The sequence below is a fragment of the Ictalurus furcatus genome, chromosome 29 (genome assembly GCF_023375685.1).
Source record: "Ictalurus furcatus strain D&B chromosome 29, Billie_1.0, whole genome shotgun sequence".
Classification (NCBI taxonomy): domain Eukaryota; kingdom Metazoa; phylum Chordata; class Actinopteri; order Siluriformes; family Ictaluridae; genus Ictalurus; species Ictalurus furcatus.
Genome location: NC_071283.1, coordinates 8,345,743 through 8,362,998, shown reverse-complemented (window position 1 = coordinate 8,362,998; position 17,256 = coordinate 8,345,743). Strand labels below are relative to the sequence as shown.

The following is a 17,256-nucleotide window of genomic DNA, read 5'->3' as shown; positions in this document are numbered from 1 at the left end:
ATTAGTGATTTAATTTCTGGATTATGGACCACAAATCCCAGTGCCACTAAACTGCTGAAAAGAAGCCTTTAACTTTCACCTGCGTGGCTTGTGATAAAAGCTTTGGATAAAAACATCAGCCGAATGTGAAAATGTAAATAATTAAAGTGTGTGACTCAGAACCCCATTGTAATTTCACTATGTACTCATAGTTTTAGCATTTGTGTAAATTCAGTTATTATTGTGTCTTGTGGACTATATGTAAACATCTGTTATGTGAAATAGCTTATTCAGGGCAGTACTAAATAAACAACAAGATGCAATTTTTATGATCCCTCGTATTATTATTTTTTATTATGAACATTTGCAGAATCTGCAAGGCATATGTAAACTTAGAAAACGTATGTAAACAGTTTGCACTCAAACAACTGAAAAAATCTTTATTCTAACAAATCTGAATAACAACATGGTTGCCTTTAACCTCGTAAAGGTTCCCTGGGGTATAAATATGTGGTTGCACACGTGTAAAATCACTTTTGTATCATTGCCATAAGGGTAAAAACAAAACTTTATAGGCAAATAGAGTTGGTTATGCATATATTTCACATCTGAAACAGTAAAAACAGGTTTTGAGAGCACACTGGCACCCCAGACAGTGAAGAGGATAGTGAAGGCATGAAAATAAGAGCTTGTGATTGCATATTTTAATTGATTCTTGCAGTTGTCAAGGATTCAAGATGAACTGTTAAAGACTACTTTCAGAGCAACAAGCTGTTTGGAAGTGAGCATCTCACGTGCTATTTGGAGTGAGAGAGAGATTTCTCAAAATGCAGCATGATTACTTGGCATTGGGTATTAAATCAGCCTTTCTCTTTATCTGTTTTTTCCCAATGTAATGACCTCTGTGTATGAAATGTGGTATACAATAAACGTGCCTCGCCTATGCACATCATCAGCAGTTTTGCTGAAAAAAGTAACTGCATACAAGGGAAAGCACCTGATACCCCACTGTAAAATGTGCTGGTGAATCAGTGATGCCTTGCACACACTGACAGCATGTCTTGTGTCTCTTGTCCCCTCTCTGTGTAATCATTTTTGTCGACTGCACTGTGATCCTGCTGTACTGTTTATGTCAGGGAAATACTGGAAAAAAGGGGACTAGAGACTACATTTCTCATCCTGCACTACAGGCTACAAACATGCCTGCCCTGGACCATAATTCCCAGAAAGTTCTCTCACCTTCATTCTAATCGGGCACAACTTTGTGAAATATATGCTCAGTTACCTTGTGTTCTGTCATTACCAAGCCTTGATTCTCTCATGTTTGCCTTTCACTGTTTTGAACCCTGTTTCTGCCCTTTTGATTCTCTTTTGTGCCTTGTCTAGTTTAGGCTGATTGTTCATTGCCTGACCATTGCCTGATCATTGTTTATGAGTCTGCGTTGCCCTTTGGATTTTTCTCTGGATTATTTAATAAACACTGTTTTTAGCACACATACCTGCAGTTGCATCCGGCTATATCTCCTCGACCTGACAATTTGTTTGTTGCACTGTCTGTTGTTGTTGCTGCAACGTATGTTTGACATACTGTATAATGTTGCACACTGGCACCAAACCAAAACTAATTCCTTTGAGCACAATTCATAGGCAATAAAGTGTTTCTTAGTCTAATTCTTTGTGGCTGTTTTGTAGCAGGTTGTTCAGGGTATCTTTAAGATTGGCATTATGAATTATGATGAGGTTCAGATATAGACGTAGACATAGCTTTCTAGAAGATGATGAGCCAAATTTACTTCTATAAATGCAGAAATGGTTAAAGAAATGAATTATTAATAATCTCAGTCTCTAGAGCTTAAAATATTGAGGAGTGGATCCCGAAGGGTCTCGGACCTGTAAGGGTGCTGATCATTTTGAAAGAATTTTTTGTAGGAAAAAATACTCTACTAAAAACATGCTTAAATTAAAATAAACATAAATACATCCATGTATGTTTGAGCTCAAAATATCACTCCTTGCATATGTTATTCTTTTTATATCATCGTTCTCGGACTGAAACCTTGTGTGTCCAAAACTGTTACTTTTCAGGAAACTAAACCATGTATTTTTAAAATAATTTCCAGTGGAGTTACAAGAATGAACACAAACTCTTTTCATGCTTTTCATTGGTTAAATATTTGTAAAACCCACCGGCAGACGTAAAGGGTGACCAATAGCAATGATTTATGAAAAAAATTTAAATGATGAGATATAGAGATACGAGGTTTCCGCCCAACATCGACAATACAGTATATTACGTTTGGCTCATTTTCATGAAAGGTGCTAATAATTTTGGAGGGCACCCAGCTTTACTTTTAATTACTACTCTTAATCACTTTCATTTTAAAGTAAGTCATCCAGTTAGGGGTCATTCTATGAGCCAAATGAATACTAAAACTGCTTTGCAGAAAATGGAGGTTTAGAATGGGCCTTTTTATTACCATGTGGTTTACAAGCTTTCACTGCATACTAAATTGCAAACTCATGGTCCAAAGGTAGTTGCTTAGTCATGATTATCAACACAACATAGCTCCAGCATGGTCATTCATTTCATACATTAATTGTCAACATGATTGTAAACACTTCATATACAAGCATTACTTTTGTAATGTAAGTTAGAGTCTTTTTGTACCTGCCTCAGCAAAATATTCGCAGAAAATTTAAGCACACGAGTTTAAGTATCAAAACAACGTCATACTTTAGTGAAGAGCTAAACGGCATCCACCAGGCATGGCATCAAAGCGATTAACGGTTTTAACCAAATCCACATGAATGGCCCGTTCAATGTTCAGTACTGTAATGTCCGACAGTCTTTCCTGTTTCATGGTGTTTCTCATGTAAATTTTCAGTCAACGCAAGCAAGAAAAATTTCTTTCACACGATACAGTGTTCTTTGGCACAGTCAAGAATAACTCAAAGAGGTTGCCAATGTTTACAAGAATGTGGACCAGCCTTGACTCTCTGAACAGTGATAGTCGTTGTTCAAAACTTGCTTCTCCATTGACATAGCGTTGAAAAGTGACAATTCTGCATTCGTCATCCATAGTGACAACAAATAAATGTCAGGTCCTCTTCGGTGTCCGTATTAGAGCTGAGGATGTGATTAAGTGCAGTCAAAGTGTTAATGTCATTTTCAAATCGCTCATGGATCTCTTTAATAGTGTTGTTCAGTACGCTGAAATGCAATTCCTTGTAATAGTCCTGAGCTGAGGCTGAATTTGGAGCAGGCATCGTTGCTTTGGTTGTTCTCCTCCATGGACGTTGCGGGCCGCGGTAGTTGTTCTTATCGCACAACTCGACTGTGATCTCCCAAAGCTGCTGAAAGTGATGATCAGTTCTCATTGCTAGAAGAGCAGAGATTGTGGAAGATGCTAGGCTTTTTACACTGGCATAATGTAAGGTGGATGACTGTAACGCTTTGGACAGTACATTACACTGAATGAGAATTTATCGCATAACAATGCAAGGGAACAAAAAGTGATCAAATCGGTCACAGATGTCAGCAAACTACTTGCCTGTCCGACGACTCGCACATCGTTTTCAGAAATTTCACTAAGTGTGCCAACGATAGTCTCAAAGTTATCAAGTATGGCCTTGAGAGCCTCTGCATGGTAGCTCCATGTTGTGTTGCTTAGAGATTTCAGTGTAGTAGATTTACCTGAAAAGTCACTGCTCCGTTTTTGCAAAGACTCAAATACTGCATGTCGTTTTGCTGACCCCTCGATGAAGTTATAGAGAGGTTGAACATTGGTCAGCATGTGTCTCACAGCTATATTGGTGCGACAGACATCCACAATGCAGAGGTTGAGGATATGTGAGTGACAGTAGACGTACATCGCCAGTGGATTCTCTTAAAATGCGTGTAGCTACACCATGCTAGGTTCCTCGCATACTCACCGCACCATCGTAACATTGCTCTCTCAAGTTGCAGATATCAAGATTAAAGCTTGTCAGTACATTCTTTAAAAGAAGGGCCAAAGATTCACCATCTGTTCTGTCAGTCCTATAAGATCCGATGAATGATCCATGGACATCGACGTCTCTCTCGACAGATCTCAAATCCACTGCAACTTGCTCATGCCTACTTATGTCTTGCGTTTCATCTGCAATAAGGGCAAAAATTCTGGATTCATGCACTTGTTGTATGATGTTACTTTTAACCTGACTGGCCATTATATTGATCAACTCATTCTGGTGCTTGCTATGAACATAAATAAATGATCTCTCTCTATTTTTGAATAGTCGGTTAATTAGTTGGTTATCAGTGGCCCTTAAATCCATCAACTGTAAGAAATTTCCCCGATTTTCTGATTCATTCGTTTCATCGTGACCACGAAGAGCAATATCGGAGCGGCAACAGAAGAGCAAAGTCTCGCATATTTTTTTCAGAAATTCTCTGTACTCATTCACTCTCTCTGTTTGTTCGCTGCTGATTTGCCTAGCTACTCTTCCCGTTTTAAGTGTCTGTTGATGACCTTTCATTTTTAACCCAGCAGAAATGTGCATGCTGCTTTTCTGATGTTCATTTTTCAGTGACTTTTTTCCAGTTGGCAAATCCAGTCACCTGAAATGTGTCCGTCTTAGCCTCGTTGCCACCAAATGCGCTACATGTGAAACAAAAAGCCCGATCAATGGTGGGACTATATTCAAGCCATTCAAGAATCCCATACCATTCTTTATGGAACTTTCTATCGTCACTCACTGGAAATGAAATTACTGGTTGATATGGCCCAATCTCAATAAAGTTTGCAGACGTTTTGGGTCAGTGAACTGGATCTCGATCTGTGGAGGCCTGACTAACCGTTCCAAATTGCTTCGGAGCTAATGGCTCACATCGGTAATTCTCCTCTTCTGAATGAGTGACACTTGTCTGCTCAGTTACCTGTCCTCCATCAGCAATTTCTGTTCTTGTTTTCTTGGAGAAGTAATTATCCAGTGTATTGGGATGCTTAGCCATTTTTTCCAATCATTTAGTTTTCCCTAATAGTCACACTAACTATGGTAAACTAATAAGTAACTGCTCTTATTTTGTTCTACTGCCCCCTATCAACGTGGAGATGTACATATAAACACATATTAAACAATTTTCAAATCTGAAACTCCTTGACTACAATAAATTGATGGCGATATGGGAGAGGGATATATATATATATATATATATATATATATATATATATATATATATATATATATATAAAAGTTTATATTATATAATAGTATATATACACACTACTTTTTTATGGATGCACAAAATGCACTGAATTAAACTACAGTCTTAAATTAATAATAAAAACTCACTTTCACTGCACCTTGTGGTTTCTGTTACGCGCTGCATTTAAACATTATTTTACTTTTGATCATAATGTTTTAATTAGACATTACAGATCTCACTCTTGCTACACTCTGTATCAGAGTGTACACTGCACGTGAGGAGCAACATGGCCTCATTACTAACACATCACTTCCGTTATAATAAACAACAGAAGTTACACTGACAGACTGTTACACAGCATATAATGACAATAAACTTCAATTAAACTAAACTTAAAATAAAAGGTAACGCTGACAAACAGTAAACTGAAGAAAGTCATTGTCGGTAACGCTGAGTATTAGGCTAAAGCTAGCGGCGTCGCATTACGTGTGTATGACGTCATGCGCCACTGACTAGAAATTGGCTTATACTTCCAGTTAGTAAAAAAAAGCACTAGTTTTCCATTTGAGATGATATTACCTTTCTAAAATTCATACACTAGATGGTAGAGTACACAGTGCATAGTGTAAGTGTATAGTACTTCATTTGGGATGCAATTTTAGTATTTACTCTCCGAAGCGTGTTTTCGGAACAGAAGTAACGTAATGCAGGGGTTCCCAAACTTTTCAGGGCAAGGCCCCCAAAATGGCATTAACATTTGACCGAGGCCCCCCTTTTGCACGATGTCTTTAAAACACATTAAAAATACAGACTTCTGAATATACCCCCCTTTTTTTTATTAATAATTACATCTTACATCTTTACATTACATTACATTAGGAATTGATTGTGTGTGTGTGTGTGTGTGTGTCTGAGAGTGAGAAAGAGAAAACATAATAGTGTGAGGGATGGGCACACCAAATTGTTGAGGCCCCCCGGGTTCCCCCCACTTTGAAAACCACTGACGTAATGAGTAAATGTACTCTGTGCTGCGCACAGAACAACTAATCGATAATGAGATTCGTTGGCAACAATTTTCATAATCGATTATTATCGATTTTATCGATTAGTTGTTGTGGCTCTAGTTAGATTACAGCAGGAAATGTAGGTTTAAAATCTGTGGTTTTAGTACCATGAGATTTGTATGCTTTCATTGTACACTAAACTGCAAAATCATGGTCCAAAGGTAGTCAGTGAAGTCATAACCAGTAACACAGCATGGCTCCTGCATGGTCATTCATGACTGTAAATGTAACTAATTTCATAAGCAAACATTATGTGTTGATTATTAACTTAAATGTTTATATAAAGTACCATTTTAAAGATGTTACATTAATTAACTGATTGAAGAAAAACCTTCCTATCGGTGGGTGTTAAATCATAAATGATAAACTATAGTATATAATATATATTAATATGGCTTCAAAATAAAAACTTATGTTACTATATTCAACCCTCATATCAAGATTACCTCATAACAATAAAACCATACATATTTTCAGTGAATTTGTCTAATTGACAATATTCAGTCTTTAAAACACAATATATGCACAGAACTCTCATTTAAAGTAGATATCAGTATCTGTATATACATGAATGATATTTTCTAGAAAGTCATAAACACTCAAGTGTATTATGTGGTTAAATTACTAATTACTAACTAAGCATTAATGAAGCTCAATAGAAAGAACCACTATTTTATCAGTCATTTCACATTCTGCTCAACCAGGACTGCTAATTAGTCATTTTTTTAGGTTTCATCTTATTACATTGGTTAAGTATTCAATAAAAAATAGAACAGAAGCAGATAATTTAGTGGCCTTCACTTCTTTTGTAGTAAATACATACATTTTTCTCTAGTATAGCACAGATGTTTAATAGAAACAAAGTTATAAAGAAAGATACAACCAAAGTGTCAAGTTATCATAAATAGAAATACTGTTTCAAAGCTCACCCAAAAAGTTGACCCACAGTACTCATCCAGAGCAGCAGACATATTTTCACCTCTCTCACCTCTAATGATCCGTATGAATAGAGGTGATGCTCCCAGTAAGCAGCAACCTGATCGCGATTCTTACAGCTTCTCAGGTATATGGTTCTGGAAGTCCTTTCATGAGGGTTTGGAGTTTATAAGCATAGATTCCGTTAATGCTTAACTTCGCTCTGCTGTTGCGTGATCACTACTTACCACAGCTTATCAGCCATAAACCACCAGAAAAAAAAAAAAAAACTTTCACGAGATTATGGAAATGTTTGAGATCTCTGTTTTACGTAATTGCTGAATCCTGAAAAGCACTAAAATGAGCCAAACGTGGGCTGTGTCATTATTATGGAGAAACGCTTTTCTCTGCTTCTAAATAAAAATATAAATGAGTCAGTGAAATTAATCATGGTATGTTTTTGTAGCTCAACAGTTTAAAGTTCAAAAGGATGTTTACATGAGAGGAAGGGGGAAAGAGAGAGAGAGAGAGAAAGAGAGAGAGAGAGAGAGAGTGAGTGTTTGTTATTCACTTCCACTCTTCATTTGTCCTGAACATTAAGCATCAGAGCTTCAGGGCGTTGGGTGGAGGGCTTCTTCCCTTCTTAGCCAAAACAAAACACAATTTTTCTTCAGAAGACAAAAATTCCTTTACCATAAAATAGTAAATGATGAGCAAGGAATAAACTACATAGTTTATTCACTGACAATCATCAGCAATTCACTACACCGTCTGTTCATTAACTTTAAATGCATTTTAGAAATTATATAAATATTGGCCTCTATATATTTTTGCAAATATGACCAGCAGGGTTTGCCCAAATCCAAAAACCCTGAATATTATTGAATACTGAATCCACACTATTCTATGGTCCATAATTACTTGCATCAAATCTTTAAGGATGAAATTAAGTCATCTTCATAATGCACCACACATTCTCAATCAGAGACAGGTCAGGACTGCAGGCAGACCATGCTAGCACCCGCACTCTCTGCTTACACAACCATGCGCTTGTAATCCAGGCAGAATGTGGTTTGGCGTTGTCCTGCTCTGGATGGCAGCATATGTTGCTCCAAAATGTGTACATATCTTTCGGCATTAATGATGCCCTCACAGATGTGCAAGTTACCCATGCCATGGTCACTGACACACCCCCATACCATGACAGATGCTGGCTTTTGGACCTGACGCTGATAACAGCTTGGATGGTCCTTTTCCTCTTTGGCCCAGGGAACACGACAGCTGTTTTGTCCAAAAACAATTTGAAATGTTGACTCATCAGACCACAAAACACGATTCCACTGTGCTACTGTCTATCTCAGATGAGACAGAGTCCAGAGAAGTCGGCCCAGAGAAGTGTTGATGAATGGCTTCTGCTTTGCATAGTAAAGCCTTAACTTGCATCTGTGGATGCAGCGGCGAATGGTGTTGACTGACAAAGATTTATCAGAGTATTCCCATGTCAGGCTGTCCATGACTCATGATGGTTTTTAAGACTGTGATGTCTGAGGGATTACGTGCATTCAGAAGTGGTTTTCAGCCTTGCCCTTTACGCACCGAGATTTGACAGGATTCCTTGAATCTTTTAATTATATTGTGCACTGTAGAAGGTGAAATGCCCAAAAGCCTACCAATTTGTCTTTTGGGGAATGTTGTTCTCAAAGTGTTGGATTATTCGCTGACGCATTTCTTGGCAGATTGGCGAGCCTCGACCCATCCTTGCTCTTGAAGGTCTAGGCCTTTTTTGGAGGCTCCTTATATACTATGATTAGACGATTGCCTCACCTGTTTCACATCACCTTCTTATTTAGCTATTAGTCCTAAATTGCCCGTGTCCCAACTTTTTTGGAATGTGTTGCATGCATCAATTTCAAAATAAACATTTATCTTCAAAAAACTATGCAGTTGATTAGGTAAGACATCAAATATATTGTCTTTTTATATATATATATATATATATATATATATATATATATATATATATATATATATTTTAAATACAAGTCAAAGTACATTAACAAATCACTCCTCTTTGTTTGTATTAGTATTTTCCATACTGTGTCAAAGTTGGGACCCTGTGTAAAATGTAAATAAAAACAGCATGACGGCAGCCATAGTGTGGAAGAACGCCCACCACACACCACCTATTAGTGGAGAGGAGAGGAGAGTGATGTAGCCAGTTTGGAGATGCTGGGGTTTCAACTTAAGAACTTCCAATCAGCAGCCCACTGCCTTAACCACCGAGCTACCACTGCCAATCTAGGGTGTTATCCTGGTGTGGAAGGGGTAGCTTATTGGTGGAGTGGTGGGAGAGGAGTAAGAGGACAAGAAGTTCTTTGGGACAGCGTTATCTGTGATCTGCTCATGTGTCATTTCGGTGAAAATGTCTTGATGTTGTACGCCAAGGAGAACATGGTGTTGCTGCTCCTGCAATTTGGCCAAGGACTGGACTACTTGCACAAAAAGATTCTGCTCTATGCCCGTGTTACATCATTCTCAGGGCAACTTTCTGGTTTCAGCACCAGTTGTTAGGATATCTTTTGTGTCGAGGATGAATTAGGGGTGTTTTCTTCTTCGAGCACTTGGAGAGAGCAGACACACACAAAGTAGAATCAAAATCTCTCTGTGTAATGATGCAGGCAGTATATATACAGTTTCCTCAAGCAAAGAGCACAAAAATTAAGGGGGAAACAAGATGCGATACAAGAAGTGATACAATGAAATTATGTACTCCTTTTCTCATGCTAGCAAAAGAGAAATGGTACAGACAAACTGGTCAAAACCAGAAAGATTATTATCCAAAGGAATCAAACTGTATATGATTATAAGAAAAGGGAGAGAACTAGCTCTTTATCTTATCACTAGTGTAATGCAGCACACCGCTTAGAGAACACGGTACTTTGTTATTCTGAATTGTTAGTAATATTGCAGAGTGAATGCTAAATGCGACTTAACAGTGCAGTCCTGCCGGCTCTACGGATCCCTGTATCCTTAGCATCTGTATCCTTTTAAAAACATTTAATTTCACTTAAGAAATCATGCTGATGAAATAGTAATGTGACTGGGACTCATGGCAAATTGGTCTCAGGTCAGTTGCTAGAAGCTAAACTCTACTAATTCCCTACTGTAGGTTAAGAGAGGAGGATAAAGCAAGGTGCCTGTGTCTAAGTAAATGTGTGAGCATGTGTGTGTGTGCGTTTGAACCAAAGGTTCTAAGTGTGTAAGTGCATCATTAATGGCTGACTTTTTCAGGTATATATTATTGCTAAATGAACAGTTCAAAAAACGGACGACAAAAATTCTGCACCAGGTCATAAAAATTCAAAAGCTTGTCAAGCGGGTGTCAGATGGTGACTCAATGAGAATTTTTTGTTTGAACAGAAAGCTATTCATAAAAAAGCTATTATATAACAGCATCTTAAATTAGCATTACATGCTACAGTATTTTTATTTCCCACCTCATTACCTTGGCAAGGAGGGAGCCAGAGAGGTTGTGCATTTCTCCCAGCATTACATTTAGCTTAATTTCACACTGAGAATATGAGAAAACTCAAACCTTTCATTGAAGTAAATTTATTCTGGGGAAAAACATAATAAACAAAAATATTCTTATAAAATGTAACTCCCCATAGGGGAAAAAATACACTAGTGTTTTTATGATAGCAGTTATAGTTTTTATTTTATGATTTATGCTAGTACTTGTAGAAAAGTTTTTATGCCATGCTAGTTATGCTAGTACTTGTAGAAAAGCTACAAGTGTAGCTGTATTGTAGTGGATGGGAAAATTTATTTGCTTTATTATGCTTTTTTTATGTTCACTTGAGTGTTTAAGATTGTTTAATAAGATATTTGTACAGTGGGTCATAAGTAATGGACATAATTACTGATTACAAATAGATCATTAATATGAAATTAATACAATTATAAAATGAATATGAATGAATGAATATAAATTTAGAATGTTTCTGAGCAAATTGAAAATTGGGACTGTTGTGATTCAATATTCCTGAGAAGCTATTTTGAGAAGAGATATATTTAAAAGACGGTATAGGGTATTTTTAGTGTATTTTGCCTTGTTTTAGAGCATGATTCATTGCAATGTAAGGACAACCACAAAAGGGACTGAAAACGGGGACAAGAAAAGACTACGTATAGCTTTTACGCACACAACAGAGACAAATACACAGAGTAAGTTGTCCAATTAGAAACAGAAGTGACTAATTAACAAATTAATTACCATAGCAACAGGGAATTGAGAATATATAGAAAGTGGAGGGGAAATGGGACATCTAAATGTAGGCATCTAAAACAATATTTGTAAGTGTTTGGACTGTGGCATTTTCTCAGCGCTATACAAACTGACTATGACTATGCTTTGAGTCATTGATGTGTGATATAACTGAAGACAATGCATTTCTTTCCACTATACCAAGGAGATTTGGTATCTACATTTACTTTGTATCATTGGATGTAACTGTTTTCCCAGCATGACTTTGTTTGCATGATGAGCATGATGAGAACATAACACAGCTACATTATTATTTACATAAACAAATCCATCCATCTATTTTCCATACCACTGATCCTACACAGGGTCATGGGGAGCCTGGAGCCAGAGATCTCGGGACACAAGGCGGGGGACACCCTGGACGGAGTGCCAACCCATCACTGTATTGTGGATTATGGATGTATGCATGTATCATTAATAAAAATTAATAAAAAGAATGATGCCTGTCCCCAGGACTCAAATCATTGTTAGCTAATTTAGGATTAATTATATAAAAACTGTCAAAAGAAAAAAAAAAGACAAGATATACTACTGTAATATTTTCATTCTTTGTCTGCAAAAGAAAAATATTGCCTGTTAAATATAGTAGCTTTCATTACGTTTCACAAAACTTAAAAAAGTAAGAAGATAATTTAATTTTAAAGTCAATTAGAGCATGCTGGATTGTCAGTGGATTGATTATACAGCTTTACAGTTTATCAGCAATGACTTCTTGCACATTTCCTTGCTCTTTCTCTTATGTCTATAATAATCACAGGAACTTTTAGATAGCATCAATAAACCAAAATTCAAAGCCACAGGAAACAAGTGCTAAGTCATGTGATGAAAATAATGAGGAGGCATTGCACAGTTGAAATAGTGTGTAAAACAAACACATGACAGATGTCCTGTAGAAATCAAGAGACACTTCCAAAAGATTATTGGTTATAAGTTATTGAAATACAAATCAAAACAGTAATAACCTCATACATCATTTTTAGGACAGTACAATCACTTAAGAAGCTTTGGGTTTTCATACGCTAAAAAGTCTTACAGGTTTTTGTAGTAATATTCAAGAAGAAGGATATTTGCTTCTGCAGCCGTCTGAATTTTGTTCTTCTCATATTGATCTTACTAAATGTAACTGTGTAATTACTTGGCTTTTCACATAGGAAATTGCACTACTGACCAAACCAGGACAGAAATATTCACAGAAACATTACATAATAGACAGTGGAAACTCATCTATAGAGGGAGAGCCCAACCACATACAGTGTATTAGCCATTCAACAAATGTTAACCTCCATAAAGTACACATTCACTTCTCCATACATTCAGTTCTGTTGAAATACTAATTATCACTTTTGAGAGACCAAAGTTTTGTTGCTATATGACAGATATAATCTGTTTCATTGATTTGCTGCTGATGTTGCTCTTAATGCAGTTTTTATTGAACCCAGTAGTCAAAATAGGAACAGAAACAAGTGCTAATACAATAATACAATAAACGTTTTAATAAAGAAATAAAGGCCCACTGGGGCAGGAATCATGCTGCCCCATGCTTGGGGAGAATATAAACTTGTTATAGTGAATATGATCTTGTTATAAAATTTTAATCTAATAAATTTCTGCAAATGAAGGCAATGTGTAAGAGCATATAGGGTGTCTAGGACAATGGTGTCCAAACTTTTTTCAAAGGGGGGAGAGATTAAACCACATCAAAATACTCAAATACTGTGGTAGATATATATTCACATCAAATATAAGAATGGGGAAAAATGTAATCCATGTGACTTTAACTGTGGCATGGTTGCTGGTGCCAGGTGGGCTGGTTTGAGTATTTCAGTAACTGCTGATCTCTTGGAATTTTCACACATAACAGTCTGTAGAGTTTATACAGAGTGGTGCAAACAACAAAAATCATGTGAGTGAGCAACAGTTCTTTGGGTGGAAACACCTTGTTGATAAGAGAGGTCAGAGGAAAATGGTCAGATTGGTTTGAGCTGTAAGGAAAAATATAATAACTCATATAATCACTCTTTACAACGGTGGTGAGCAGAAAAGCATCTCAGCATAAAACATTAAACCTTGAGGTGGATGGGTTACAACAGCAGATGACCACATTGGGTTTCACTCCTGTCAGGCAAGAACAAGAATCTGAGGCTGTCATGGGCACAAACTCAACTGGATGGTTAAAGATTAGAAAAAAATCACCTGGTATTTTCCCAGTTTTCATTGGTCCAGTTTCAGTGAGTCTGTGCTCGTGATAGCCTCAGATTCTTGTTCTAGGCTGAAAGGGGTGGAACCTGATGTGGTGTTCTGCTGTTGTATGAGATGCTTTTCTGCTTATCACAGTTGTAAATAGTGCTTATTTGAGTTATTCTCCTCTGATCTCTCTCATCAAAACAGTGTTTCAGCCTTCAGACCCTCGGATCACACTTTTCCCCCATTCTGATGTTTGATGTGAACATTAATTGCTCTTGACCTGTATCTGCCTGATTTCATGCATTGTGCTGCTGCCCCACGATTGGCTGATTCAATAAGTGCATATCTATATATCCACAGTTGTGCTCATAAATTTACGCACTCCTTGCAGAATCTGCAAAATGTTAATACTTGGAAAAAAATAAGAGGGATCATTAAAATTGCATTTTGTTTTTTATTTAGTACTGTGAAATAAATAACAGATGTTTACATATAGTCCACAGGACACAGTAACACCTGAATTTACACAAATGAAAAAATCCTCCAGGTCCTGCACATTCTTTATTTTTCCAGCATCTTCTGCATATTTGACCCTTTTCCAACAGTAGCTATATGATGTTCAGATCCATCTTTTCACACTGAGGACAACTGAGTGGTACACAACTATTACAAAATGTGCAAACATTCACTGATGCTCAAGAAGGCAACATGATACATTAAGAGCCAGGGGGATGTAAACTTTTGAACAGGATGATTGGTGTAAATTGTTGTTATTTTGTTTAAAGATCTTTGTTTTTTTCATTTAGTACTACCTTCAGAAGCTATATAAGATATTTACATGTTTCCCAGAAGACAAAATAATAACAATTTACAATTTTCTGTGTGTAGCTTATTCAGGGCAGTACTAAATAAATAAATAAATAAATAAATAAATAAACAGAATGACATTTTAATGATTTCTCTAATTATTTTTCAATTATTAACATTTTGCAGATTCTGCAAGTGGTATGTAAACTTATGAGCACAGCTGTATCTCTCTCTGTATGAGGCACATGCATTTGTTATGGTGACAAAAGTATTCTTGCTAAGAGCTTTTTTGAAATCGCCCTTCTCACTGTTAACTTTGTACTTTTTTCTGTAGCCATGACTAAATATCATTCAGTAAATTAACATGCAGGTGTAGTCAGAGAAAAAAAAAGGACTTTGCAGTGTTAACTCTTGTTAACACAGTCTGCTGCCACCATCAGGTGAAGGGAAAAATTGCAATGTGTTGGCCAGACTGTCCATGGGCCTCATTTGGACACCCATGGCTTGGATTAACAGAATTTTTTTTATTGAAAGATATATAGCAAAGATTGGGAAAGGGTAAAGGGCATAATGAACATCAGAAATGTGTGTGCACCATGATGACCTCGTTTCCCATGCCAAGGCTGAATAAGAGAAGAAAAATGCATTTCCCTTTTCTAATGCCCAGATTTTCTTAAGGTCTTTGATGTGGTTTTTGAAATGTGGAAATTCTTTATATTTTTCATAAATGTTTATACTCTTTATAAAATTATATATAATTCTTTATATTCTTTATACATGTAAATTCTTTATAAATGTGGAAATTATTTATATTCTGAGATACTGGATTTTTGATTTCCATGAGTTGTAAAACACAATCAAGATTATAACAAAAAAGGCTTGAAATATTTCACTTTATGTGTAGCGAATCTAGAATATATGAAAGTTCCGCTTTTTGAATTAAATTACGGAAAAAACCTAACTTTTCCATGATATTCTATTTTTTGGAGATGCACCTGTATGTTGTTTAATCTAAACTGCCTATTACTGGTTTACTCCAAAACATCACTAGATAGTAACCTATAGCATAAGTCAAGCGTGATTTTGCCACTTAATTTTTCTTTGAGGCTGTTTTTGTTAATGTTGTCCTGTCCACCAAAATCTATGTTCACTAGCTGCTTCTGGTAGTGTAATTATTATTAATTATATTATTATTATCCTTTTTAGTACCTTCAAATCTAAGGACATAATCTAAAAGGAAAAACAAACAAAACAGCAAAACAACAAAACAAATAAACAAAAATCATGAAGTAAAAAATAAAGTAATTCCTTACCTTTTCATGTGGCCCTTCAAAGTGCTTGTTGGAAATATATAAGATAATGAGTTGAATAGTTATTTTTTCTTAAGTCAACCAGTTTAATCGATTGCTTGTTTTGTGTGTTTAACTATTCATTAACAACATTTAGAACATGAACTTCTTATGACTGCGTTTCCACATCTAATACCTCATTGTCTCCTTCAAGACTTTTCAGTGAGTCTTGAAGAGTCTTGCTGTTTCATACAAAGTAGAATCCACCAAAAACAGTCGTTTTTTTTTCACAATCATTCTCCATATGGTTTGATCATGACATCTTGTATGCGAAGCTCAAAGCAAAAATACTTCGTTTTCTTCTAAAGTTCTGCCTCATTACTAAAGAAAAGTCATGTCAAAGCTTGTTTAAATTTTGTCACAACTCATTTGGACAAGCCTATGAAATACTGGGAGAGTGTAGTCTGGTCAGAAGAGAGCAAAATTTTACTTTTTGACTGTCATACTACACCATGTTTGGAGAAGAAATGGCACTGCATATCACCCTTAAAACACTATACCAACAGTGAAGTTTGGAGGTGGAAGCATCATGGTGTGGGGCTGTTTTTCATCACATGGTACTGGCAGACTTCACATAATTGAAGGAGCGATGAATGGAGCCCTTTACTGGGAGATTCTTGAGAAGAATCCGCTGCCATCGACCAGGATGATGAAGATGAGACGTGGGTGGACCTTCCAGCAGGATAACGATCCAAAGCATACAGCAAAGGAAACTCTCAATTGGTTTCAGAGAAAAAAAAATCAAGGTGTTAGAATCGCCCAGTCAGTCATCTGACTTGAATCCAACTGAACAAGATTTAAAGACAATTTGTTTAGAAGAATGAGCCAAAATCACACCTGAATATTGCGGCCCATTAATTTCTTCATACAGGAAGCGGCTTGAATCTGTCATTACAAATAAAGGCTTCTCCAGTAAGTATTAAATAAATTTCAGTTAGCGTGTTCAATACTGTGTCAATTCCTGTGTCATTCCCCTTCATTACACATAACTTCATTTGTGGACTTGTTGGATTTCTTTATATGTGTGGATTTCTTGAGTTAATACCAAAGTCTGGTGAAAATTTCATGTGAATAGCCTTATTGGAAATATATTTACTGAAAACAGTGTTGACACATTAAATACTTATTTTCCCCACTGTATAGGCATATTTTGGGGAAAAAAAGTGTGATCAAATCTTTAGCAGTTTGATTAAAACAAATAGGATTGACATCTTTACACTTATTTGTGATGTTCATAGGATAACATGACACCTTAATAAGCTATTAATGACAACTGACATAAACCTACAAAAGCATGTTTAAATGCTTCTTCCAAGAAGTGTGAAGATGACACAATCTGTGCTTTTGCTGATTTTGAAGTTAAACTGATATAACACCGGGTTGATACTTTACAGGCTGACATTCAAACGTCATGATGACAAATGTCAGATTACTGTACTTCTA

At 36.4% G+C, this 17,256-nt stretch overlaps 1 protein-coding gene across 1 annotated transcript in view; it reads right to left on the bottom strand.

Moving 5' to 3' along the window:
- abcc2 (ATP-binding cassette, sub-family C (CFTR/MRP), member 2) overlaps positions 1-7,577 on the bottom strand; it is a 61,578-nt gene extending 54,001 nt beyond the window's left edge. Inside the window, exon 1 of the mRNA XM_053619557.1 lies at positions 7,161-7,577. Coding sequence (XP_053475532.1) covers positions 7,161-7,202 — 42 coding nt within the window. The 5' untranslated portion in view covers positions 7,203-7,577. The remainder of the gene's footprint in view (positions 1-7,160) is intronic.
- Positions 7,578-17,256: the final 9,679 nt, after the last annotated feature.